The 26,339-nt window shown below is 53.4% G+C and overlaps 1 protein-coding gene across 2 annotated transcripts; it reads right to left on the reverse strand.

Annotated features, from left to right (window-relative positions):
- Nucleotides 1-281: 281 nt before the first annotated feature.
- On the reverse strand, nt 282-26,023 carry VSTM2B (V-set and transmembrane domain containing 2B). Of its 2 annotated transcripts, XM_042919619.1 has the most exons (5): nt 25,942-26,023; nt 25,203-25,387; nt 24,257-24,286; nt 22,425-22,905; nt 282-643 (listed from the first exon to the last, which is right to left on the reverse strand). In XM_042919619.1, exons 1-5 carry the CDS (start codon nt 26,021-26,023, stop codon nt 555-557), a joined length of 867 nt encoding a protein of 288 aa, XP_042775553.1. In that variant the 3' UTR covers nt 282-554. The 2 variants fall into 2 exon arrangements, with proteins under 2 accessions (XP_042775553.1, XP_042775554.1); XM_042919620.1 differs by lacking the exon at nt 24,257-24,286.
- Nucleotides 26,024-26,339: the final 316 nt, after the last annotated feature.

A 26,339-nucleotide genomic window follows, 5' to 3' on the forward strand; every position in this document is an offset into this window, starting at 1 on the left:
GTCTGACCTTGTTTCCAATCTTTATTTAAAAATAAATATTATTGACAGTGAATTTTAATTATGATAAGATGTATCTTTTTTTAATCAAAATGTCTCAAAAGAAATAATTTACTTTAATAAAAAAAAGGAAAGCCCCTAAAGAAAAAAGTAAATAAAAAAATCCCTAAACACAATAATCTACTAAAAATATTTTGCTTTGTCAGAAAGGCTTTGACCCAACATTTTTACATAGTATCCTAAAGATAACTGCTCAACAGTTCGTGCAAAATGAACACTTGGAGGAAAAGTTTAGAAAAGAAAAATACATTGAAGTAGCGAAATCACTGATCCCATGCATACCGCATGGTCCAAATTCCATCTTATTTGGAAACTAGATGCATTATTTTAGGTGTTCTACATTTGTGTAACTTCCCCAAAAATAGGATTTATTTATTTTCCACATGGACTTGGTCATGCTTCTCAGTCTCTCTGTGTCCATCTGGTGACGCGAGCCTCACGCCGGGTCTGGGCAGGCCGTGTGGGCGGGCTGAGGTGCGGGGGGATGGCTGTGCGTGTCAGTGCCCCACCAGCAGGCGAAGGAGCTTATGCAGAGCCAGCAGGAGCAGGGACAAGAGTGGGTCTGTGGCAGAGCTACGGCCAGTGCCTGCAGGGGGTGAGAAAATGGGCACGGTCAATGCCGGATTCACGAGAACCTAGTGGCCATGGGCAAACCCGGGAGAATGAGACTTCCTCCAACTTGGACATCTTGACCTCAGTACTCAGCTGGTGCCTAGTGGCACTTCTGCACAACGATGAAGCATTTTGCTGTTTGTTATTTACAGACCACACGTTTTAGGAGCCTACTGTGGTCAGACACCAGGTACCCCTAGCCTAAAGCCGTGTGTGCTAGATCACAATTGCAATTCTAAAGTCCCAGTTGTTATTTGAGCTGAATAAGAAGGCAATATGCCAATCACCACCCCCCTACTCTCCCCAGAACTATACTGGAAAGTGCCTTCCGCATCAAAGGCCCAGCTTCCCCTCTCCTCCAAGGATACTCCGTGATTGCACACAACTCCAAACCTTCCAACCCCTGCCTGAACTACACAGCTTAGTATTCACAGATGCCGTCTTAGGCATCCTGATATTTCTGTGAGTCTTGTTTTCATGCCCTGTTGGTCTATCCTACCTTAGGGTCAAAGTGGGGAACTCAGAAATCATTGGTTGATGGAGGTGAGGGGTTCCTGGTTCCTAGGTTCCTGGAGGAGTGACCCTTGCACTGTTCTAGTGAGGTCACTTCCATTTGCTTAACTTGGGCCCCTGGCCCACCACTGGAACTGTAACGTGTGCCTTCATCCTGCCTCCCCTGGGCTGCCTGCCTGGTTTCTTGCCCATCTGTCATTGGGGTCTGCGTCTAGTGGAAGACCTTCGGTGCAACTGGAGGAAAGCCTACCCGTGAATCACAGGCTTTTCCCTGGAAGGTGGGATGCTCCAGGGGTCCTGAGAGGAGCCAGGGAAGAAGTGCTACCCAAACCGTGGGGATGACGTCACTGCCACTGCCACCCTGCTTAGGGTCAGACTGCATTAATGTAAACAGTTTCTAGCCCTACCCTGCTCACTTGTACCATCTGGAGGCCTCTCTCCTCCCTTCACTTCAGCCAGCCAGCTGGGCTGGAGCTCTGTGCCTGGATGGAGAGAGGCAGGAGGCCCTTCCCTGTGCCAAGCAGATGGTACAGAGGCCGTGGCCACCTCTGCTTATCTGCCCACGGGCGCTGCAGCCAGGCAGGCCGGGTTTCTGGCTTTCCTGACCAGGCTGGGCCTGAACCCATGACCTCCCCCTCTCTCCAGTTGGAAGAGCCATTAATCTTCTATCTAAGGTGTTTCCCCCAATCCCAAATCCATCTTGTTCTGGCAATAACTGTGTCCTGGGCCTTAGTGTCCCTTTGTGAAAGGACAGGGTAGGATAATGATCCAGGGGCCATTCCTGCTGGAGACTCCGAGATTCTATGTGCCCATTTTGGGAAACACAGGCTGGGTTCAAACATCTGAATGAAAAGGGGGTGGAAGCTGTCTGCAGTGCACATCTCGCCCACCATTACTTGTTTCCATGCATGGTCTGAGACCCCGTGGAGAAGCACAAGGACAGGACAAATCCAGGTGTGCTAACCTTCCTCTTCAGACACTAATATTTTACACAGTTGTCCCTCCTGGCCCTGCTTGCAGCCTGGCAGGAACTGACATTCTGCCCCTTGCCATCCATCCGTGGAAAGGACCAGGGTGTGGTCATCACTCCCAAGACTCAGGTCCTCCTCCTCTGCTGCTTTCACTGCCACACATCACTGGGAAGAATGAGGGTGGACGTGGTGACGGGTGTGTTGATGGATGGCCAGGTGCCTGGGCTCAGGTACACGGAAACCAGCGGTGCTGCTGGCAGAACGCTGCCTCCTGGCCACACAGGGCTTGTGTGCCCAGACTGGGCCCATTGGCCTTCAGATCTCCTGGCTCAGAACTTCACGCTCCTGCAAACCCAACACGCAGACAGGTGCAGGCAGGATAGAAACAGCCACACGAGGCCCTGGAAAGCAGATGTCCGTGTGCAGTAAAACACGGAGCCTCAAGACACGCGGGGGCAGGACGAACGGCAATTGGGCTCTCGAGCTGGGCAAGGGAAGTGTTGCCTGTGGAACTGGGGACAGAGGAGATGTGAGGAGACATTTTAATTTGCCTCCAGAGACTGCTGACTGGCCTTTCCCGCTGTCACAATATCACCTACTCACATTGAAAAGTTTTAAAATTTCACAAGACTTTCCAAAGACCCCGGGTTAAAACAAGCAGCCTGCCACTCTGTTTTGGGCCAGAGTGGGAGCAGCAGGGGCCAGCGGCTGAAGTGGTGGCTCCTGGAGACCAGAGCCTGTGGAGGGCAGACACCAGAGTCTGTGGTGTCTCTGCTGGTGGATGTCTGTGGGGGCTCAGCCAGGGTTTGGCTCCTGGGTGGCACCTCATCTACTCCCTGGCCCAGCGTCACCACAAAGGGGGCCAAGGGAGGTGGTCAGGGGCAGCAGGCTGGCACCTGGGAGAGAGGCTTTCAAGCAAGCCAGCTGTGTGACCTGGGGCAACACCCTTTACCTCTCTGGGCATTGTGCCACCCACTCTATAGAATGGGGATGCGCATATGCATGGCTCTGTAAAATTAACATGTGCTTGGCATGTCTTTCCAGGTTGGGGTCCAGATCAAGCAAGATCACAGTGGTAGATTGCAAAAATGGCCACAATCTCCTTCCCCCCTCACCTCTTAGATCCCAGCATCCACACCCTGTGATAGTGCGTCCCCCCCACCCCTCCGAGATGCTGGGCTTGGTCACATGGCTTGCTTTGGCCAGTGAATATTATCAAATGTGAAGTAAGCAAAGCCTTAAAAAAGTGCTTGTCTAGGGGTGCCTGGGTGGCTTAGTCGGTGAGCGTCTGACTTTGCTCAGGTCATGATCTCACAGTTGGTGAGTTCAAGCCCTGCGATGGGCTCTGTGCTGACAGCTCGGAGCCTGGGGCCCCCTTCGGATTCTGTGTCTCCCTCTCTCTGCCCCTTCCCCGCTTATGCTCTGTCTCTGTCTCTCAGAAATGAATAAACGTTAAAAAAAAATTTTTTTTAAGTGCTTGTCCACTGAGGCTTGCCCTTCCTCTGTGCCTCTTGTAACCCACTGCCTATGAACAAGACTGGGCCAGCCTGCTGCAGGATAAAAGCCATGACACGTCCCAGCTGGACTCCCTCTAGCCCAATCAGTCCTCAGCTGAAAGGGCAGCTGTCCACGTGAGCAGGAATGAGTCCACAAGAGACTGGCAGAGGAGTTTCCCGACTGATCCACAGGATCATGAGCTAAATAAATTGTTCTCGTGTCATACCAAAGCCACCGAATTTGAGCGTCTTCTGTTACACAATTACGTAAACAGAGTCAGCTGCTCTGAAAATAGATACAATTGAGAAGGGTAACATAACTACCTCTCTGAAAAGCGTTGGAGAAAATATAATATGGGGGGTTGTCCTTCCCTCAAGAGGAAAGTTTTCCAAGATCGACAACTGTTTAGGACATGGCTGCCGGTCTCCCTTCACCGCCCCCAGCGTCTGCTGCCTCAGTCCCTGTCTTTGCTTTCCTGGAGTGGAGTGAGGCAGGACTTCCCGCTATTGTCTGGGGCTCACCTGGACCCTCCAGGGCCAGGAGGATGCCTTTGGCTCAGCTGAGGTAGGAGCTCCTATCTTGGCCTCTGCAGTGTGGGGATGGCTCTGTTCCTATGAGGCTGCTGTGTCTGGATGCTAACAGTCTCTGTATCTATTTCCTCCCTTCCTAAGAGCACCAGGAATAGCACTGGAACACGCAGAAGTTTATTTGTCATGATTAAGCTGGAAAATCAGGCTGCTTGAAATCAGGCTGGAAAATCAGAGGTGAGGGAAGCCCTCTGATGGAATAGTGGCTGATTCATTCTTTGATTTAACAAGGATCATCATTTTGCTAATCATTCTTAAAGAAATCAAAGCTGCTTTGGCTCTGCGAATATTAGCTTTTATCATTGAAATGGTGAACAGGATAAGACACCTGCTGGAGCCATTTAAGAGGCTCCCAAAGAAAACAGTGGGGGCACTCAGCCCCCATGGGCACCGCAAAGGCACCAGCCAAGCTGCTTCTGACTGGGAAATCCCACTTTTCCATTTACACGGCAATGGCAGAATGCCAAAAGCCCTGTCAGAGAACAACACAGAAGCTTTGAGGCCTGGTGATAAAAGTGAAGGAGGAGGTTTTGCTTGGGTCATCCTCTGGGACCCTTGCCTGCACTGGCTGGAGGCTAAGCCCATGAGTCAGGTTCCTGGTGGGGCAGTGCCTGCAGGGGAAGCAGCTGCCCACTCCCACTCTGTCTCAGACTCCCACAGGCGTGGGTGCACTGAGGGGACCGCCCCTGCTCCGTGGGCATCAGGAGCATGGTGAGCTGCTCCCCAGCTGACCAGTGGGGACACTAGCCAGGGAAGCCACTGTCTTCCCTCCATGTGCCCTGCTTGTCCTTCCCAGGGTCACAGATGGTTCCCTGGCTTCGGGGGTGACGTCTGCCCTGCTGTGGTCTGTAGCCCCTGTCATGCTGGCCGCGGGCAGGAGGGAGCTAGGGGCCTGCTGACGATCTGCTTGCTGTACTGGAGGGGTTGCCTGGGTCAGAGCTTTGCAAACAGTGCCCCTCGGAGTCCAGGGTTGTTCAGGGGCTGTTTTTGTGTTTGTTTATGCTATAGCTTGAAAACTAAAATTTGGTTCAAGTTTGTAAAGAGTAAATAAAATTCAGATACATTGGAGGCCTAGCTCTACCTACAGAAACAGATCCTGGGCTAAGCTGGAGGTTCACTCTGGCCACAGCGTGATGCCTGGCCTTTCCCCATCCAGAATTGCACTAGAACATTCAGAAGCTGACTACAGCAGCCAGAGAACTAGTCCGGTCTCTGTGGACAGAGCCATCCCACCAGTAAGCATGGGTATCCTGACATAAAGACTGTGATGGGGATCTTGGGGACAGTCCCCTCCATGTCACACAGAGCAAGGCCACATGAATATTCTGCATTTCATGCTGTCACAACACATCTCTTAAATATAGGCTTCTAGGCTAGAAAAGGTAGGAAGTCAAGTGAGCGCCCTGGACAAGACCCCTGTCAAGGCCAATGCTCAGTGCTGGGCCTTTGCCCTTTTGCTCTGCCTCAAAGTGAGAGAAGACGGCTGGCCCCCAAGAGGCAGCAACCTTCATGGGCTGGCCTCGGACATGCGCTTAGACATGGGATGGAGGCCTGTCTGGACTGGTCCTCGCTCCCATTCCCATCAGTGCCCTGCCCATCCTGGACCCACAGCAGAGGGCCAGCCCCCAGTCGAAGGAGAGGACACCCTCTTAGAGCAACCCAGTGCCAGGGTGCAAGAGGCTTCTCTCTGGGTTCAGAGGGGTTTGTGGAGTCAAGCAGAGAGGGCATGTAGGAGTCACCCTGGCCATGGTGGAGATGCCCGTGATCTGGAAGCACCAGGCCAGAGCTGAGGGCAGGGTCGGGGGCACTTCTGGGGGCTGGCCTCTCCCTCTTCTTCACCCTACCCCCTTCTCCAGCCCTGCCTCACTGGCTACAAATCACCATCTCCTGCAGAGCCCAGGGGCAACAGCAAGGAAAAGGGGAGGAAAGGAAAATGGCCACTGGAGGCTCAGTCTTGTCTGCAGAGGGGTCTGACTTGGTACACACAGTTTCAAACATTACAAATTGGGGCGCTTGGGTGGCTCAATCGGTTAAGCGTCGGACTTCGGCTCAGATCATGATCTCATGGGTTCAGATCTCCCTTCATGGGCTCAAGCCCTGCATTGGGTTCTGTGCTGACAGCTCGGAGCCTGGAGCCTGCTTTGGATTCTGTCTCCATCTCTCTCTGCCCCTCCCCTGCTCACGCTCTGTCTCTCTTTCAAAAATAATAAACATTAAAATTTTTTTTAAATAAAAATTATGAATTATAGGGGCACCTGGGTGGCTCAGTGGGTTAAGTGTCCGACTCTTGATTTCAGCTCAGGTCATGATCTCACGGTTTGTGAGTTTGATCCCCGCATCAGGCTCTGCGCTGACAGTGTGGAGCCTGCTTGGGATTCTCTCTCTCCCTATCTTTCTGCCCCTAGCCTCTTTCTCTCTCTCTCAAAATAAATAAACAAAAACTTAAAAAATTATAAATTATAATCCAACATGTAAAACTCAGAGACTTTTACCTGAAAGCACAGATTCAGGTAACCCTGGGCACGGTTTCCTCCAAGATACATGACCAGTAGCGGGCTCCTCTTCTGGCAGGAATCTGCTGCTCCTTGCTTGCTTCTGACCCCCAAATGGGCCCAGGGTGGCTGCTAGTTCCCTTCTTGGCCCTCAAACAGTTGGGGCTTCCTTTGTCCAGCCAGTCTCATTCCTCTCCACCACCCTGCCTGGCGCTCGGTGGGGCCTGAGTTTGCAGCCTCTGAGCCTCTGCTGTAGCATCCAGGAGGCCTGGCCAGGGTCCCGTCTTGGTTCGTACAGCACTGTGTGAAGCTGGCTCTCCCTGCTCTGACGCTCCTGGCTTCCCCATGGCCGCTGCGCCCACCTCCCCATGGCTCTCTACCTCCCCTGGATGCCGTGGCAAGCAGGCCAGGCAGCCCGGCCACAGCTGAACGGGAAGATGCTGCCTTGCAAGGAGGCTGCTTCCCTTGTTGACGTTTTAATTAAAGCCTCTTCATGGATATTTATTCAAAGGGAGTCAGCAAGGAATAACCGGGCACTAACAGAATTGGACAGAATTAATTTCTGCCATAAAATTAATGTGTGCTGGTAACTAGGGCAAAAACTAGGCGCAACCAGTGCCGTTGGGCTTTAAAGGAAACAGAGACGTTTGGAAGGAGAGCTGAGTGTGGATGAAGAGATGTAGGAGAGCAGATGGGACGTGGGTCCGTTGGTCCCGTGTTGATCCACCCTGCTGTCCTAGCCTGCCCAGGTCCTGGGTTCGAACACAAGCTGTCCTCCGGTAGCCTCAGTGTCTAGGCAGTGGGGGGAGCCTAGGCACTCCCTGGGGTGAAGGGGGGCAGGGGCAGGTGTGGGACACTCATTTTAGCCTTGCTTGCTGTGCCTTCTCTTCCTTGCCATGGCCCGAGTGACCTCCTAAAGCATCTTCTTGTCTCCACAACACCCACTGCTCACCCCCCCTCCTTCAGACACACCCGAGAACTCTCCCTGAGGTGCATAACCTCGATGCGGCCCCTCTACCCACAGGAGAAAGAGCCTCCGGCTCAGTGCCACAGCTAGGACTTCTCTGTGACACTCCCAAACAACCTCGCCTTTGCTGTGCCCGGCCAGCTGACCTGCACTCCAGTCCACTGTTCCTGGTGAGTGCCTACAGCAGACTCTGGGCTCACCTGCAGAACCTCCTTGTCCTTTGTCTAGTTCTGACCTCTGCCTCAAGCCTGGAACAAGCACTACCTCCTCCAGGAAGCCCTCCCTGAGCACCTAGGCACAGAGGGCTTGGGACAAATGTCTGTGCTATTCATGTGGCCCTTTGTCTTCTCCCCTTCTCCCCCCACTCCCATAAATGCCTTTCTTACAACATGTCCTACCCCTCCACCTTTCTGGAAGCCCAAGCACCAGAGGGCTGGCCTCAGACCTCCTCCTCTCCTCTGCCCCCAGCAAGCAGCCCCACCCCCAGCAGGGAATGGATCTGATGCTGGAGCAGATGACCAGCAGTGGGGAGTGCATGGCAGGGGGCAGACCCAGCCAGGCTCAAGCAGATAGAGGTGATCAGCTTCAGGATGACTACAGCGAAGCTGGCTAGCTCTTGTTCACACAGGCACTGTCACAGGTATATTACATCAAATACAATCCTCATAACTGTAGGAGTCACTCTTTTATTCCTACTCTACAGGTGAGGAAACTGAGGTCCAGAGATGTGAAGCAAAATACTCAAGGCCTAGGGTTGCCAGAGAAAATACAGGACACCAGTTCAATTTGAATTTCAGGTAAACCATGGATAATTTTAAGTACATGTATATCTCAAATACTGCACGGGTCCTACTTAACCTAAAATGCTACCTCTTGTTTATCTGAAATGCAAATTGAACTGGGGGTCCTATATTTTTATTTGCTAAACCTGGCCCTACCAAGGCCACACTAAGAGAAATGGCAGAGCCCGGACTTGAACTCAGACAGTGTGTCTGCCATCCACACACCTACCCACCACATACGCCACCTCTCGGGACCAAAGAGCCAGACCCTTTCCCCGATGCCTTGGCTTGACCCCAGCCCTAGGCTGCTTCCAAGGGAGACCTCATGGGGGATGAGATGTTTTTCTGTATTTTAACCTTTGTAATAGCTTTTTAATGCAGCCAACTTTGTTGTGAATGCCTTTCCAGCTTCTATTTCTTTTGAAATTAGATCTTGCCTCAAATTATCCTTTAATGGTGTTGCTTAATGAAAATGGTAAACAGGTCTTTCTGTGTGGTCAGGAGGCTGGCATTGGTAGGGCTAGGGGTAGCCCAGACCACAGTAAGCATCAGGGTTCTCCCCATGCGGGGGTGGTGGGGGGCCTCTCTCAGTGCTGGGTCCAGGTCTCAGGGGGATCCCCCACTGCCCATCCAGATTCTCTGAGCTCTGAGACTGCAGGATGCTAACAGGCACATGATTCTGGGTTCTCAGTGCCAAGAAAATTCTCTCCCTTCACCCTCTCAGTGGACTTAGGAGGTAGAAGCCACTCCCCTCTCACAGGCGAGACCCAGAGAAGTTAAGTGGCTTCCCTAAAGTTGCACAGCTAGTAGGCAGTACAGATACAGAAGTTAATCTGCAGTGACTCCCTGGTACCTGTGAATCGAACCTAGATTCCTTAGCCTGCTCGAGGCTCTTCCTGACCCCAACCCAGGGTCATTTCTGCCTCCCCTGCTTCCACGATGCTTCAGATGCCCTCAGCCCCAGTACACTGGGATGCTGCATGGAAGCCACTCATGCTGTCCACTTCACTAGTCAGCCCTATCCTGTCTCCTCTGGCTGCCCACAGCCAACCCACCCTTCCCTGCCAGCCCAGCCCAGAGCCACTTACAAGGTGGCTTCCAAAACAGTTCTCACTCTGTGCACTTCTCCGCCCTGGCCCACCTTTGCTGGTCCTTTTACCCTCCCTTCACATCAGCTCTCTCATGACAGGGCCACGTTCTTGACCCACATCCACTAGCTCTAAGCAGACAGGTCCCTACCCAGAAAGAGGCCACAGTGCCCTTTGCAAACACAAAAACACATCATGTGCAAACACACGATGCCCCCCAATCCCCCAGGGGCTCCATCCCAGGTTGAAGACCTAACTCCTGGCCCCACCCCAGACCACCTTGCAACTTCACCCCTCCCTTACAGCCCCACCATCATCCGTGCTGCTCACCCCGTGTCACCTGTCTGCCTCCTCTGCACCCCCAGGCCTCCCTCAGACACTGCATCCCCCAGACTCCAGCTGGAGGCTCCCTGCATCCTATGGGCTTTACAGCAAGTTCTGATCCTTCCCAGCTGTGTTTGGTGGCCATGGAAGGTCTACCTTTTGACTCCTCTCTCCCACCACCCTGTGCGCGTCCCACACATAAAATATTCATCAAATGAATGAATGGGAGTCCTTCTTAGGTGTCCCCAGCTAGTCTAAGCAGCCACGATGCACCAGACATCCACCAGATGCTTCATGCTTGGAATCTCATTTTTCATCTTCAAATACAAGGTGGTGCTGGAGGCCCATCACTATCACCCTGATCTGACCTTTCAACTGCCCGAGACTGTGTGCACACATCTCTTTGTCCAACTTTTCCTCAAACTAGTTTCACCATTTCACATTCATTTTCCCTGTATTCCGATTTCTTCATTAAAAAATTTCTGTTCTATTAGGTCACATGCAGCTTTGAAAGCCACTTCAAATTCTTTTCTTAGAAGGTGGCATACACACACACACACACACACACACACACACACACATAAACATATTTGTATACTCTATATAATTTATATACTTACGTATATATATATATATATATATATATATATGTATATGTATATATATATATATATTTGGACTATATCAGTTGCTTTCAAATCTTCTAAAGCAGTGGAACCTCCATTTTAAGCTAATTGCTGCATGGAAGCCTGATATTTCAAATCATTAGAAAAACAGAACAGCTCTGTTTGAAGCTGGGGGTAGGGCTGGGGCTCAGGGTTCCAAGGAACACTGTTTGGGAACCATTCACCAGAGGCTCAGGTCTGAAACTCACAGACCTGTGGATGCTGGGATACTAGTGTGCCCATTACACAGATAGGGAATGGGCTTCAAATGAGTGGACCTGCCCCTCTTTGGGGGCATCCTGGCCTTTTTAAATCCCTCATGTCCCCTCCATAGCCTTCATGTCCCTTGACACAGAGTCTGCCTCACATCCCCTGGCTCACGCAAATGTTGGGCACTCACTCAATGCTGGTTCAGTGAAGGCTGTTCAGTGTGTGGGTCCTTGCCTCAGCCTTCTCGCCCTGCTCCATGGAGGTGGGCCTGGCCAAGATGAGGAGGAGTGACAGACAGGAGCCCTGAGGGCCAGGGAGGAAGGCCTGGAGGCCCCTGAGTCTGGCACGGCTGGGACACAATAGCAATCCTTTCCTCTAGGCTCTGCCTCCATGGTGCCTAGATATTTCTTTCTGTTTCATGCTGAGGACTTTTCTTTAGAACACGATTTAACTGAAAAGGTTAACACATTTTAATTGCCCAGGGATAGTGCTCTGAAAATTCTAGAACATGTGCTCATTAAATAAAATTAGCACAGAGGAGCTGCCCAGGATATGTCACGCATTAAAATATGACTCTGTAGACTAGCATGCATTATGAATTATTGCCTTGTGTATTTTTTGTTACATTAGTCTTTAATGCGAATACAGTTATTCATCTGCCCACCTGGAGATTTGATTTTTTAGATGCTTGAAAAAATGTATCCACGGTAACTTTTACATGGACAATATTCAGCAAGTCTTGGTCAGGCTGCATTCACCAGAGAAACCAGAGTTCAGCATATGGAAAGGCCCCTGCTCATGTCCTTCACTGGGAGTGATGCTGGTGCCTTGTAAAGGCTGAGGTGTTGGGGGAGCTGGAGCAGGCTGGGGACTAGCTGTGTCTACTCACCCCACCCATCTTACTATGGTCTGGGGACTGCAGAGAGAAGCAAGGGCTGGCATGGAATTCTGGGCCTAGTCAGTTTGTGCCATGCCACCACCTGGGACCTTTCTCCCCGTGGCCTCTATCCTAGAAGATATGGACTGAGTATGCAGTGTAACATGTGGGGAATGCCAACACTGGGCATATCTGCAGCCCCAAGCCCATTCATCCTGCAATACCCAACTTGTCTCCCACATAGACCCATCTTCCCATTCCTGTTTCAACCACGTATCCACTCTTCCTTCCATCCCCCCACTCACCCATTCACTCACCCATTCACATTCTTCCTTCCACCCATCCACACCTCATTTACCCTTCCATCTACCCATCCACCCACTCATCCACCTACCCATCCATCCATCCACTGATCCCTCCATCCACACCTCCACTCATCCACCCATCCTTCCATCCTTCCATCGACCCACCCATCCACTCATCCTTCCTTCCATCCATCCATCCATCCACCCACCCACCTATCCATTCATCCATCCACTGATCCCTCCATCCACCCACACCTTCACTCATCCTTACATCCAATCTTACATCCGGTCATCCTTCCATCCACCCACCCAAACCTCCACTCATCCTTCCATCCATCCATATATCCACTCATCCTTCTATCCATCCCATCTACTCATTCTTCTATCCATTCTCACATCCATAAATCCTTCTATCCATTCATCCACATGTCCACGTGTCCTTCCCTCCATCCACCCATCCACATGTTCACTCATCCTTCCTTCCACTCATCCCCTACACTCTCATCCATCCATTCACATCTTTCCCTTAACTCAGACACCAGCTACTTGTTTATCTACCTATCCACCTATCTATCCAAACAGGTAGTCCAAAACCTGTCATCTCTTAGCAGGATCACTGCCTCTACAGTGGTTTCTTCACATCCACTCTGTCCCCACTTCTCTAATCTTCACACTGCAGCCAGAATATCAGTTCCAAAAACATCATGCCCTGCCACCCACTTGTTCCCCATGCTGTTGCCTTAGGACAAAGCCAAAGCTCCCATCTCTATCATAAGGCCTTATGGAGTTTGAGCTCTGAACTACTCTTTACTTAAATTTCCCAACCCTCTTGCACTGTTGGTGGGAATGCAAACTGGTGCAGCCGCTCTGGAAAACAGTGTGGAGGTTTCTCAAAAAAATTAAAAATAGATCTACCCTATGACCCAGCAATAGCACTGCTAAGAATTTACCCAAGGAATACAGAAATGCTGATGCATAGGGGCAGTTGTACCCCAATGTTTATAGCAGCACTTCCAACAATAGCCAAATTATGGAAAGAACCTAAATGTCCATCAACTGATGAATGGATAAAGATGTGGTTTATATATACAATGGAATACTACTTGGCAATGAGAAAGAATGAAATATGGCCTTTTGTAGCAACGTGGATGGAACTGGAGAGTGTTATGCTAAGTGAAATAAGTCAGGCAGAGAAAGACAGATACCATATGTTTTCACTCATATGTGGATCCTGAGAAACCCAACAGAAGACCAGGGGGGAGGGGAAGGGAGAAAAAAAAAGTTACAGAGAGGGAAGGAGGCAAACCACAAGAGACTCTTAAATGCTGAGATTAAACTGAGGGTCAATGGGGGGTGGGGGGAGGGGAAAGTGGGTGATGGGCATTGAGAAGAGCACCTGTTGGGATGAGTACTGGGTGTTGTATGGAAACCAATTTGACAATAAATTTCATATAAAAATAAAATCTTGCTTAAGGCATTAAAAAAATAAATTTCCCTCTGTTCCTTTTCTTGCTTTGCTGCCCCAACCATACTAACTTTTTGTCAGGCCTTTGTATTCCCCTGCTCCCTCCTGCCACAGGATCTTTGCACATGCCACCCCCTCTTCCTGGAAGGCTCTACCCACTCCCTTTACACTCTCTCTTTACTCTTAACCATCTTTCAGATTATGGCTCAAGTGTCACTCCCTCAAGGACCCTTCCCTGAGTCAAGTCCCCCTATTCTTAGCTCCTTAGAGACCCATGGGTCTCTCCTTTAGAGTAACCAGCCATGGGTATAAATTTCCACTTGCCATGTGACTATTTGATCAATGTCTGTTTCTCCTTCTATCAGACTCTGAGGACCTTGTAGGTCTTATTCACATTGTGTCATCCATGCCTAGTTCCTGCACATAAAAGATGCCCAATTTGACATTTGTTGAATGAATGAATGAATGAATGAATGAATGAATGAACTAGTGCCAGGCCCAATGAACATGGAGTAGGGAGGATACAGATATGAGAAGGAACTGGGCCTGTCTCCCCGGGGCATCAGTCTGGATGGGGTAATCAGCTAGGCACTGACTCCATGACAGGGAAGGAAATGTTGGGGGCCCTGAGACAGCAGTGGAGCCCTTCTGGGTACTCAGGGTGGATGAGACCCCTTTGGCTGCAGGGTCAGCAAAGCCTTCCTCCCTTCTGTGAAGTGATCTCCACTGGTGCCACCTTTTCTGAGTCCTTCTTATGCCCCAGCTAAGCCCTGAATTCATTCTCAGAGCACTTCTTGCTTATTCTGACTGCCATGGTGAGACTGTGAGCTTCTTCCTGAGGTGGGGGCTGAGTCTACCTAATGCTCTGGGAAGACCTCTGCCCCTTGGCTCTGGCCATACCAGATATAGTTGGCCAAGAACCCCCACCCTAGCTCAGAATGAGCCATGACATGATATCAGCTCTCCCTCCCCCGGGTTTATAAAAGATCCTTCATCTGGGCCAAGTGGCATTTGTATGAGAATCAATTGTAATAAAAGTTGCTATAAGGGGACTAATGTTGCAGCTGGGCTTTCCTGGCTTAAGGAAAACTGACATCCTCCTGAGGAGAGCTGATGGCAGGGGGCCAGGGATCAGCAGAGTAAGGGGCTCTCTGTCTCTGGCGACAGCCAGTAAGAGTGAGTGGGCCTCCTTTCTGGTGAACCTGTGTAGGCTCCCTGTGCTGGTGGGAGGCAGGCTCACGTGGGGCAGGCCAGGAGCGGTCCTGGTCTTCTGGCCCTGCAAGCAGCCTGCTATGCTCCCAGCACCTCCTTCTGGTGGTCTTTGTCCTACCTTCTCCTCACTGATCCTTGAGTACCCCTTTGTTGGCAGGCAGCAGGCACTGTGAGCCACAGGGAGGGCATTTGGGTAGGGCGTGAATAGGAAAAACAAATGCAAGCCCTTGCATGGAAGAGCCCAGGCATGCCCAAGCCTATGACAGTGGCCCCAATCCCCATCACTTCATAGGCCCATCCCTGTGAGGCACTGGGCTTGCCCACAAAACCTCCTCTACCTCTACTGGTAAGAGTCCCAGTGAGGAGGACATGGGGCACCTCCTCTCCAGCCCAGGCCTGCTTTGGAGGCTCTTTGGCTAGCTGACTGCCACTGAGGGGGTTGTTCCTTCTGTTCCCTTCTCCTGTGGAGAGGCTCTCGTCCTGTGCTGCAAACACCAGCCTCTCCTCAGAACTTGGCTTTCTAGCCACTAAAGGGCCCCCCTCTTCCCATCACAATGGCCTCCCTGCTGCCAACAACCTATAGAACAGTGAAGCAAGACCAGGCATAACACAGGTGCACAATGAGGCCTACAGGCAGGTGTGCAAATGTGGTGGTGTAACTTCGGGGCTGGACGTGAGAAGCCATGATGAACCTGTCCTTGCTCACCAAGGAGCTCCGAACTCATGGAAAATAGCCACAGCCAGGCAAGGACGAGGACGTGGCATCCTCCCCATTTCCTACCCTCCCCCCTCAAAGTGGCACAGAGAGAGAAGGACAAAAATAGCAACCTGCTGAGCCATTTGCAATCTGAAGGCACTCTCTGTTCTGAAGCTAGTTCATCAGCTTCCTTCCATCACCTTTAGCTCCATGATGCTCACAGAATGTGCAGAGGGAGAAATGTCTCGGAGTGAGGTCTCAGATAGGAGCACCATGAAATGATCCTGGACAGTCAATTCCATTCTTGCAAATAATGCAGAGAACAAGAAGCAACATCTATTGAGCATTTTCTAGGTGCTAGGTCTCCTGAAGCTCAACTCTTTCTGTGGATTATCTCCTCTGATGCTGTCACTTGTTCTCTGGCATGGGTATGGGTGCCATCCAGATGAGAACAGATACAGAAATCACATATGGGGTGCGTGGATCAGGATTTGAATGCAAGTGGTTGGACTCATGCAGAGAATGGGAAGCACAGGACTTACAAAGGTTAAGAAGGATAAGGCACATACTTTGATATCTGGGCGGTCAGAGCTCTATAGGGCCCAGAAGTAGGGAGAATGTTATGTCACCCAACCCTGGCTTAATTATGAACCAGGTAGCTGAACAGTGAGGAGCATTTGAAATGTCAGGAGGAAGAAAGAAATGTCTGGAAAAGGTGGTGAGGATAACTTCCTCCTGAATTGTTCTCAACCTCTTTCTGGTTTATACTTTGTCTCTTCCACCATAACCTGTCTCTCAGGTTGCTCCTGAGAGAACTGACCTCACCCAGGCCCCTCCCCTTGGGCTCATCCCTTAATGGGCACTGGGTGTCCAGCAGGTGCACTCAGGTGGTGCCCTGTGTACAGGTGGCCTCCACAGACACCAGTGGTCTGTTCCCCATGGCAGCCCTTCTGGCAAGGTGGTCACTTCTGAGCCGGACAGAACAGAGCCCCCAGGGGTAGCTAAGTGTGGGTGGATTATAAGTGGGGAGAAAGCTTTTGTAATGTCCACTTTGGCTCTATTTTGTATAGACAGAGCTCCCCCCTCCCCTCAACATTCCACTTGAACCATAAACACCAGAAGCCAGTTCGAAGTAGCTTTGATGTTTCAGCCCAGGGGGGTGGTAATGCAGAACAGAACAACCAATAATTTCTAGAAATGGCCTCCCCTGGGATTGCCAACACAGGACTTCACAAGACCTGCATCTCAAGGGCCATCTCATGGAGGGTACAGGTCTCACCGGCTACTGAGGGGCTGCTGCTGAGCCCCTCCAGCGGCCGCTTCCATGACTCACTGCACAATAGCAGCTAGCCTGAGCCCAGAGCAGGACAAATTGGATAAGTTATCTTAGTATTTATAGTACACCTTCCCCAAGAGCACCAAAGCCACTGACAAGCAGGTTAATTTCCCCAGAAGCCCCACCCCAGGGAAGGAGTTTGTCACCCTTTAAGAACAGGTAGGGATCAGCAGTTACAGGCGCTGGGCCTGTTTGCTGGTCGTCTTAAACTTTCCTGCAGCCCTTACATAAGACAAAGGGAAGCTTCTCACGCTTCGGGTATGAGTTTCTGAGAGATGCCTGGTGATAGTCAGCAAAGCATGGGGGAATAGAAAAGATAATACTTTTTTTTCTCCTGTGCTGCAAAGATGTGCTAAAACCAAGCTGCCTTCTCCCATAAAGCTCAGGGGTTTAGACCACAGCCAAGCCCTTGCCTTGGTCCACATGGGGCAGAACCAATCAATATCGTATTACAAAAGCACTTGACCTCATTTATCCCCACAGATGCTTGGGGAATCCTTAATATTCAGAGCTCTAAAAATGTGCGCCTGGCGTATTTAATGAGAAGCTCCGTGGTGGGTTTGGCTCCCAGTGACATTTAGAAAGGCCGGCTCTCGGCTTTTCTCATGGGGGCTGCCACTCCAGCTGGGGAAAGGGTCTGGGCCCTGGGGACAGACTGTGAGATGAAGTGAGGCAGGTGGCGTTATGGAGAATGGCAAAAAGGAGGGAAATCTGTGATATGTGCGTGTGGCACATAATCAGTGCTCAGTAAAAGGTAAGTATTATTTATCACCATTAAATCCACAGTGTAGCCATTTTACCCTCAATTTGGGGTCTCTCTTCTAAGGAGAGAATAGCCACGCAGTGAGCTGGCTAACGACTGGACAAATGACATTCCATTTGGTGTGACTTTCTCTATTTGTGTGGTACAGGACAGGGAGGGAGGTGAGGCCTCCAGAAGCTTCCGCAGGGCTGACCTAAGCAGGAGGACAAAGCCCCAGGTGCCCCTTCGAGTCAGAAATCGCACACTGTCTACAGGAAGCCTCCTCTGATTGCCTTAGCTGGAGTAGGGCTAGCCCCTCCTGGGACTCCCACTGACACAGACAGCTTTATCCTGGACATACATGGGCGCCCTTGCCAATCTTGAGCTGGGCCCATGGCTGGCCTTGCCAGTTCCCACTCATGGCAATCACATGACAGGCTGATGAGGGAGAGGACGTCATGCAGCCAATAATCACACACATTTGCTGCTGTCAGGGATGATGCAGGCATCTCTCGCCAGCTGTGAGGCTTAGCCATTTTCTTTGTGAAATCCTTTAATTTTCTCTTTCAGGATACCCAGGGAGCCTCTCCCTCTCTTCTCTGGGACAAATTGTGCCAGATTTATTTTCTCTTTAATTATGATCCTCGTGTCACATCGGAGCTTGAGGGAAGAGTGGATTGTTTATTTAAGCCAATTGTTTTTGGGTCCTCGTGGGTCCAGGGAGATGGGAACACTGGGTGACTGCCGCCTGGCCCTGCTGGCCTAGTTGGAGACTTTCCCAGCTCTGTGGAGATTGTCCCAGGTCATGCCGGCACCATTTCCGCCAGCTTTGTCAGCCACGGGGGCATGGGTTGAGAGTGAATGCCTTCACCTTGTCCACAGCCCCCTTCAGTCATGGTTTACGGTTGCCATGGAGACACCCAAGGATGCTCCCCTTGATGGCTCCCAGCAGTAAGAGCCTCTTTAAAGCCAGCACACCCATGGCCTTGGCTGTCTTTCTCTCATTAGGAAATGAAATATTGAGAGCCAGTTCTCCGTGTGGGCACCAGGCAGGAGTTTGCCACATCAGCCGGTTCTCTGTAGGGGCCAGGGCACCTCTCCTTGGAGCTGGAGCCTTGAGGCTAATTAGAGGTTCACATACCACAAGATCTGAGCCCCAGGTCCTTGCAGAGGGGATCCTCTTGCCAACATGCAAGCCATTCAGTTGCTAACTGTATTCTTCTGAGGCCACACTTAGCTTCACTGTGGTGCCTTTCCGGATTAGAAGGGTTTGTCTGGAAGGTACTCTGTTTTGTTTTCTCTCTTTCTCTCTCCCTCTCTTTTTTTCTAGAAATGGCAATCAGCAACAAAGTGTTCATATAAAATAGGTCAGTGTTCAGATTAATCAGGAGCCAGATTTATGAGAACGTGGCTAGGAAGGGGCCTGGTCTCCTGTGCCAGCTCTGCTGTGCTAATCCAGCCCATGTTATTTTTAAGCACAAATATCAAAACGTCTCTTGACAAATGAGACGTGAAATGAATGAGTTTTTGCACATAAACTTTTAGTACAAATATGTATTTGGCTGTGTTGGGTGCAAGTGGGGCACAGGAAGGGTTTCCTGGCCTGGCTGTGCAGAAGCTGAAGGGTGAGGGATTCAGGTCAGTACCCACCCCGCCGACCCCACCCCTTCTCTGTCATCACCAAAGTAGCTTGCTTGAATAACAGAGTACCACAGTACTGTCTGGGACTTCTTCTGACTTTCTTCCATGAGTAATCACTTTACTGGTGACCGTCTGGGGAGGTGGATTGGGACCACCACTGAGGCTGCCATTCTGAAACAGCCAGAGTGAGCACTTGACCCGGCCTGGGATGACCTTTGGGTTTGTCTTGGAGCTAGGGTGGAACCTATCTTCCGCTCTCTGAGAGTCAGGTTATTCCCTCTGTTCCTCCCCCCCCGCCCACCCCAATCCACCTTTCTCCACTCTGCTCTGAGCCTCTGGGCACTGGTCCGTATAGGCTGCATCAGCCAGCACCCTTGCCTCTGCTTTAGGGGGGTGTGGCCAGTAGGAGGCCCTGACGGGAACTGGAGGGCAGGAGGAAGTTGAGGTCCTTGCTGGGCCATCGTACCAAGGCCACAGCTCCTGTCAGGCAGGTCACTCCATCTGGCGCGCCCCTCTGGGTTATACTAATCACTCCCGCTTTGCCATTAGAGGTGCTAATGGCTCCCACTGCCACTAGCCCTGGGGACTGGCACTCACCCTTCTCTGGCTGCTCTAACCCTGTCCACACCTTCAAACACTACTCTCATCGCCTCTCCCCCGAGACCCTGTTTGAATGTGCCATTTGCTTAGCCAAGCACCCTGACTGATAGACTCTGTCAACAGAGTCTATCACCTTGCTTGTGAACCAGGTGGCAGCGGTCCTGCCTGGTCCCCTGCCCTCTAGGCTGCTAAGAACTGCGCAGGGAAGGCCAAGCCTGAGGTTGCTGTCTCAAGCTCCCTCTCCGGCTCATGCTGCTGGCAGCTCTGGGTGATTGGCTGGCCTGCTGCACCCCAGGGAGGCTCAGCAGGACTACACATGGCTCAACAACACAGCCTTGCAGAAAGGTTATTAATGCCTGCCACCAAAAGGTAGTCTTCAGACTTTGCCCCATCGACAGCCCCAGCGTGGGTGGCTTCGGGTGGTGGGCAGGATGGGACATTTAAGACAGCATGGGTCCCTCCTTGGGATCAAGGTAATTCAGGTATGTTTGTGGGTTAGAAGTCAGCTAACCCATTTCTCCATGCGCATATCTCCAGAGGTGCCCACTGCACCGCGACTCTCCCAAGACCTTCACCTGGAGACAGGACGATGTAGGCTTTCTGGTCTTTTGGCAGAAGGCCCACCTTCTGGCTTTCTGAATGGGAGTTGGAAAGAAACCTGGGGTTCTTTCTGAGATGTGTCTACATGGTTCCTGGCCTATTCAGGAGCTGGCAACAGTTTTGGGGTGACAGAGACATTAGGGGCCACCATACCCCCAACCTGGTGGCACTTCCCTGCCAGGGCCTGATGGGAGCCTTCCCTGCCTTGATGGGAGCTCAGCTGGCTGTGCTTTTTGGAGGGAAATGCACACTACAAGCCACTCCATGGGAGGGCAGAGGAACCCCAGCCTGGGCTGCTGCCCTGATCTGTGTGGGCATTAAAATACTGCCCTGTGACTGGCAGATGCCCAAGGCCCCACCTGCTGGGAGGTCCTGGACACTGTGCCATCAGAACTGAACTGATGTGAGGACCCCCAGATCTCCCAGAAAGAAGGGTACTTACTATCTGTGCCACCCTCCACAGACAGGTTCCCTGTTGGGATGAGTTGCCCTAGAGCCCCCTTGTGGCCAGCCCAGAGACTGAATATCTGACTAGCAATGCGGGGCATAGTCCGATCAGCCTTGGTTCTGCTCAAGGTGTCAAGGTTCTGGCCAGGCGGACAGGGAGATTCAAGCAGGAATGAGCCCATAGCCTTGGTCTCATTAACACCTTTTGTGAGCACTACCAAGTTTATTCTCAAAGATCTCTTTCATATAATACTTCCTTGACCAAAGCCTTGACCAAAGTCTCTGTTGGATCTGCTGGGCATTCAAGGCCCTCAGCAGCTTGGCCTCCAACTGCCCACCACTCAGCCTTATCTCCCCCATCCCCTCCTCTCTGGCCAGAGCAGGTAATGACCAAGGTGATGACAACAAACATTTACATAGAAATCTCCATACTGAGCTCCCTCTGAGATCAGGGAATACCATTCTATTTTACAGATGAAGAAATATGTTCAGACATGTTAAGCCACTTGCTTAAGTCATACAGCTAGTAAGCCGTGGAAGCACAACTCACATCTGGGCTTCTGCTTTCCAAATCCTTTGCTTTGCCACTCCACTCATAGTCTGTAGAACATCCCATAAGAGTGAAGCAGAGGTGCTTTTTTTTTTTTTTTTTTTTTTTAATCATGCAATTAAGCCAATTGTAAGTCAGTAACTACTTTTCCAGCACACCTACTGTGTGCTAAAGAGAGATGGCTAAGTCCCCCCAGGATTTATGCTCTCCTTCTACCCAGAAGAGAGGAGGTCAAAAACAGCTCCTAAGCTAACCTTGCATCTATGGGGCACCAAGTGGCTTAGTTCTGGCCAAAAGGTGAGGGTGAAGGTAATATATACCACTTCTAGTCCTGGGCCTTAAAAACCTGCCTTGCCAGTCTCTACAGCAGATTTTCTCTGAGAGAATTAACCCCTACCAAAGTGATTTCAGTGGCTATTTTCTCAATCTTCCAAGAATGATACACACTCTGCCCCAGAGCTGCCTGCCCTGGCAGTCAGTATGTTTTCCTGCTCTCTGACTCCCCTCTGCCTGCCCACCTTCCATCTCCCCCAGCCCTTTTGGCTCCCGAGGAAAGCAGGCCTTAACATGTGGGTGCTCTCCTAGCAATGACAAAGCTCTATCCTTACTTCCCCATCCCCCAAGAGGGCCCAAAGGGGACTATTTATAGCACAGGTCCTGTGCCTAGGACCATTCTGGACTTAACCAAAGAGAGCAGAGGCTACTCAGCCAGGCCCAACCACACAGCCTTGGACAAATTCTGTCTGTTCCATCAGTCAATCAGCATCCAGACTCACCATGCCTGAGTGGTAACCACCTCCTTCCACTCTGGATGCTAGTGCCCCACCCTCTAGACTCTAAGGACCCCAGGAGAAAAAGGTCCAGTTCTCCAAACTCATCATGAGAGGGGTCCTCACACTGGAGCCGCTTGCCTACTCTTACCCAGAATTTGGGGCAAGGCCGCCCCTCCCCCCTTCCTAAATACAAGTCTTGAAAGCTTCGAAGCAACCAGCAATAAACAGGAAACAAGAAGAGAACCCAAGCGAGGCTGCAGAAAACTTGCCCCAGGCGCACGCACCCACGTGAACTACCACCACTAGGCAAACGCCAAGTGCCAGAGCAGGGCTGCCTCTCTGGCCAGAGCCACTCAGGACCCTGTCCCCGCAGTCCCCGTTCGAGCGCGCCCCCCTCTCTGCACACGCTCTTACCTGAGCCGTGCCTCTGGCGCAGAAGGACCGCCTGGCCCAGTGGCGGTGACGCTGACGAAGCAGCGGCCGCAGCTGCGACAGTGGTGGCGGCTGCGTGGGCCGCGGAGGCAGCGGCCGCCTCTGGGACTCCGGGACCTGGGGCGGCAGGAGGACTCCCCGGAGGCGGGCTTTTGTTGCCGTGGCCGGGGTCGGAGGTGGCTCGGCCTGCGGCGCCGGTGGCACCCAAGTTGTTGGCGTTGGCAGCGCTGGCGGGGCCGTGGCGACGCGGACCGCTGCTCTGAATGTGGGACACGGCCTCGGCGGCCTGCATGTTGGGCGGCGCGAAGCGCGAGAGCACGCGCAGCAGCGCCTGGGCCTTGTGCTCCTGCGTGTCGTCGTCGCTGTAGTCGGACACGCGGCATTCGTACACGCCCTCGTCCTGCCGCCGCACAGCTGACAACCGCAGCCTGTGCGAGATGTCATTGCCCTGGACGCGCACGGTCTGCAAGACAGCAGGGGCTGGGGTCAGAAGGCCGGGATGGACAGGTCCGCGACGCGCTCTCCCTGCCGGCGAAGTGCACCTGCGCCCAGCTCTGCCATTGCGCCCCCATGCCACAGCACCCCAACACCTCTGGACGCAGGTTTGCCTGTCGCGACCCGGTTTTCCTTTCATTCCGTGGCTCCCCAGTGGCCTGGGGCTCCCAATCCTGATTGGATCTTGGATGGTCCTACCCATTGCATCGTGTCCCCATCATCTTAACCGAATTCATCACGTTGCATCCTCCTGCCAAACTATGCTTCTGACCTTCAGAGCTGCAGAACCTACCCGTCCTTCCTCCCTCCTGCATCTTGGAGAAGTGTCAGGCTCGGCCTCCTGTGGCTAACCACCCTCTTTGCTGCACGGCCTTAAGCCCAGCCCTCCACATCTACTCACACCAATGTTCCTTTACTCTGGATTTCGGAGGGCCTGGGTAGTGCCGGAAGGACAGCCACTCTGCTCTCAGTACACATAAAAACTTGCCCCCCCCCCCCCCAGCCCTTTACAGCTAACCCTCCACCCTCCCAAGGAGGCGACGCTGAGGTTGCTGTTGGGCCCCCAGAGCTTTGCTACTTCGCAGTCTGCTTTTCAGCGCGGCAGCCTGAAGCTCCCGACCAAGCTCTCCTCCCCAGCGTCCTGGAGGAGACATGGGCAAGCAACCGCTCTGGGGCCCTCACCTCGGAACCTAGAGCTCTATGAGGCCCTGGTGGTCTCCAGGCCCCGATACTTCCATGCTCCAGCTGGGGAAGCGTAGACGCGTCTCCTCCCAAGCCCCACGACCCCAGCGCCTCTCAACTTCGCCAACCCCCGCCCCACACCTTCTTCCACAAGGAGCCCACTGCGCCGGGCACGGGACCCGGACCCCAGGCAGAGGAGAGGGCTGCGGCGGAAGGCGCCACCTGGGCGCCGGGTGTGTGTATGTGTGTGGAGGAGGGGTGGGCCCACAGTCGGAGCACAGGTCGCTGCTAGCGCAAGAAGCAGCGCGCTCCAGTTGCTGGGAGACATGCCAGCAGAACAGAGGCAAGCGGATGCGCAGGGGCCTGAACGCGCCGGCCGGCCGGAGGAGAGTTTTACAGGTGAGCGCCGAACGGAGAAAGGAGATTCAGGCCTGGGACCCTTGATTTACACAAAAGCGAACCCGATTCCGCTAGCGGCGACAGATGGCCCCCCGACCTGCCAAGCAGCCGACTGTGCAGGGCTGCGAGTAAGGCCCTACACCGCGGCGGCCGCTGAGCCTTTCTAAAAGGGAGGAAGATGTGGGGCGCGAAGCGGCCAGAAGGGGTCTCCCGCGGCCCGCGCTGGGCTCCACACTTACGCTGATTTTAGTTGCATCCTTATTTGTTACCTAAAATGCAAAGAGGGAGAGAGACACATTAGGCTCTCGGCCTTCAGGCTCCGGGGAACTCAGATACGCCTCCGGCAAGGGGACTCTCTGCGGGCGGGCTAGGATTCGAAACCGCTCGGGAAGTGGCCGGGGCTGAGGGCACGAAGGACATCAGGATCTCCTGGAGTTTTACCCTGAAGGAAGCATGGTGCCTGACCCAGGAGGGGCTGCCCTAGCACACCTGCTGGCCAAAGAGGAAAGGCTGGATTGCCAGCAGGGTGGGAAGAAAGGCTCATCACCCTCCCTGGAGCATCCTCATTCCCTGCAGTGTTTCCCTAAACCCGGTGGAAAGCTGGATGGAGGGGCCGGTGTATCTGGACGGGACGCAGAGGGAGACGTGAGCAGTAACTCTGGGTGGGACCTTGGGTAGAGGGCAGCTGTGTGTATGTGTGTGTGTGTTCGAGTGTACGTAAGAGACTGGTTTAAGAGGCCTACTGACAGTGGGAGCCTTCCCTCCGATCCTGAGGTGCACTGCGGGCCTCTGGAACCCAGCCAAGAGGAGCTTAACTCCTTGGCCCTGTGCCCCGGGGACCTCGGAGTAGCAGAGGGCCGGGAAAGCCTGGCCCTACCAAGTGGTCTTCCTTCAGGACCCAGCACCCATCTGACTCCGGTGCCCGCAGCCAGCAAGCAAGAGCAGTCGAACTGGATGAGGTGTTGCTTTTTAGCGGCAGGCTGCAGTTCGGGAGGTTTTAAGGGAAAGGAGAAGGATTACCAGGATTTGTGGGTAACGATTGCTGCTGTTGAAGATACTGTGGGGATGGGGAAGGTGGGAGGTGGGCTGCTCCACCAGTGCGCGCCCTGCCTTTTCTGCCAGGATTACCCCAGCCGCCCCGGCCTGAGCCGAGAGAGCGCCGGCGCCGCGTGGGCGGCGGGTTACCTTGCTCCGGGCGCCGGGCACGCTGAGCGCCAGCTCGTGCAGCAGCTCCCGGGGCGGCTCCTTGAGGTACCACCACTGAATCTCCAGCGAATACGAGGTGGCTCCGCTAGCCCGGAACGCGCAGGGCATTTCGATGTCGTCTCCCTCCCGTACTGTCACATCTTTGGGGACTTCGGTAAATGTAGCTGGGGGCGGGGGAAGAGAGAGGCGTGACCAGCTGTGGGGCGGGGGCCTGGGGCAACCCTAAGCGAGACGGTGCGTCCCCGGCTCGCCGGCCTTGTGCTTGCCACCCCCAAGCCACAAGCGTGGCCCAGGCTCTAGCAAAGTTCGGTCGAGCAGCTGCCGGGCCCTAGCAGAGACCAGCTACCGCTGCAGGCTGCTTCCCTCAGGATCGGGCGGGGCAGCAGGGGCGGCTTACGCTTCTACCCGGCGCCCAGCCGCACTGCCGGAGCCAGGCTGGGGCGCGCCGACTCCCGCTCCCTGCGAGCCGCCTCTCCGCAGCCCGAGCACGGGTCCGGCTCCGAATGACCCCGGCTCGAGCGCCGCAGCTGCGGCGACCCTTCGCCGCTCTCCTCCCCCTGCCCCTCTGGGCCCGGGCTGAACACCGGGATTGTTGGAGACCGTGAAGCCGTCCCCTTCTCTTCTTCCTCCTGCTCCTTGGCGACCGGGACAGGCTGGCTCTGGCGGCCCCAGCAAGGATCCCCTGAGCCCCCCGCGGCAGCAAAGTTCCCGCGCTCACCGTCGGCCACGAAGAGCAGCAGGGCGTGCAGCAGCAGCGGCGGCAGGTATCCGAGGGCGCCGAGCCGGTTCCGCTGTTCCATCTCCCGCGGGGGGCGCGGCGGCGGCGGGGGCCCGGGCGCGGAGAGGCGGCGGTGGTGGCAGCGTGGGCTCGGATCCGGCTCCAGCTCGGGCTAGGACGCCTCCGAGCCTGCCATGGCCCCGCGCGGCGCCCCCTCCCCCGGCCGCCGGCGGCCGCCAATCAGCCCAGCTCCCTCGCTGGCTTGCCCGGCGCGGCTCCGGCGGGGGGCGCTGCGCGGGGGGCTCAGGACGCGAGGTCCCGCCGGGAGGCTACTGGTGATCTGTCCGTGCCTCCTTCTACCCCGCTGTCCACAGGACGATGGGGAACCGCAATTCAGT

This window comes from Panthera leo, chromosome E2, assembly GCF_018350215.1.
Source record: "Panthera leo isolate Ple1 chromosome E2, P.leo_Ple1_pat1.1, whole genome shotgun sequence".
NCBI lineage: Eukaryota > Metazoa > Chordata > Mammalia > Carnivora > Felidae > Panthera > Panthera leo.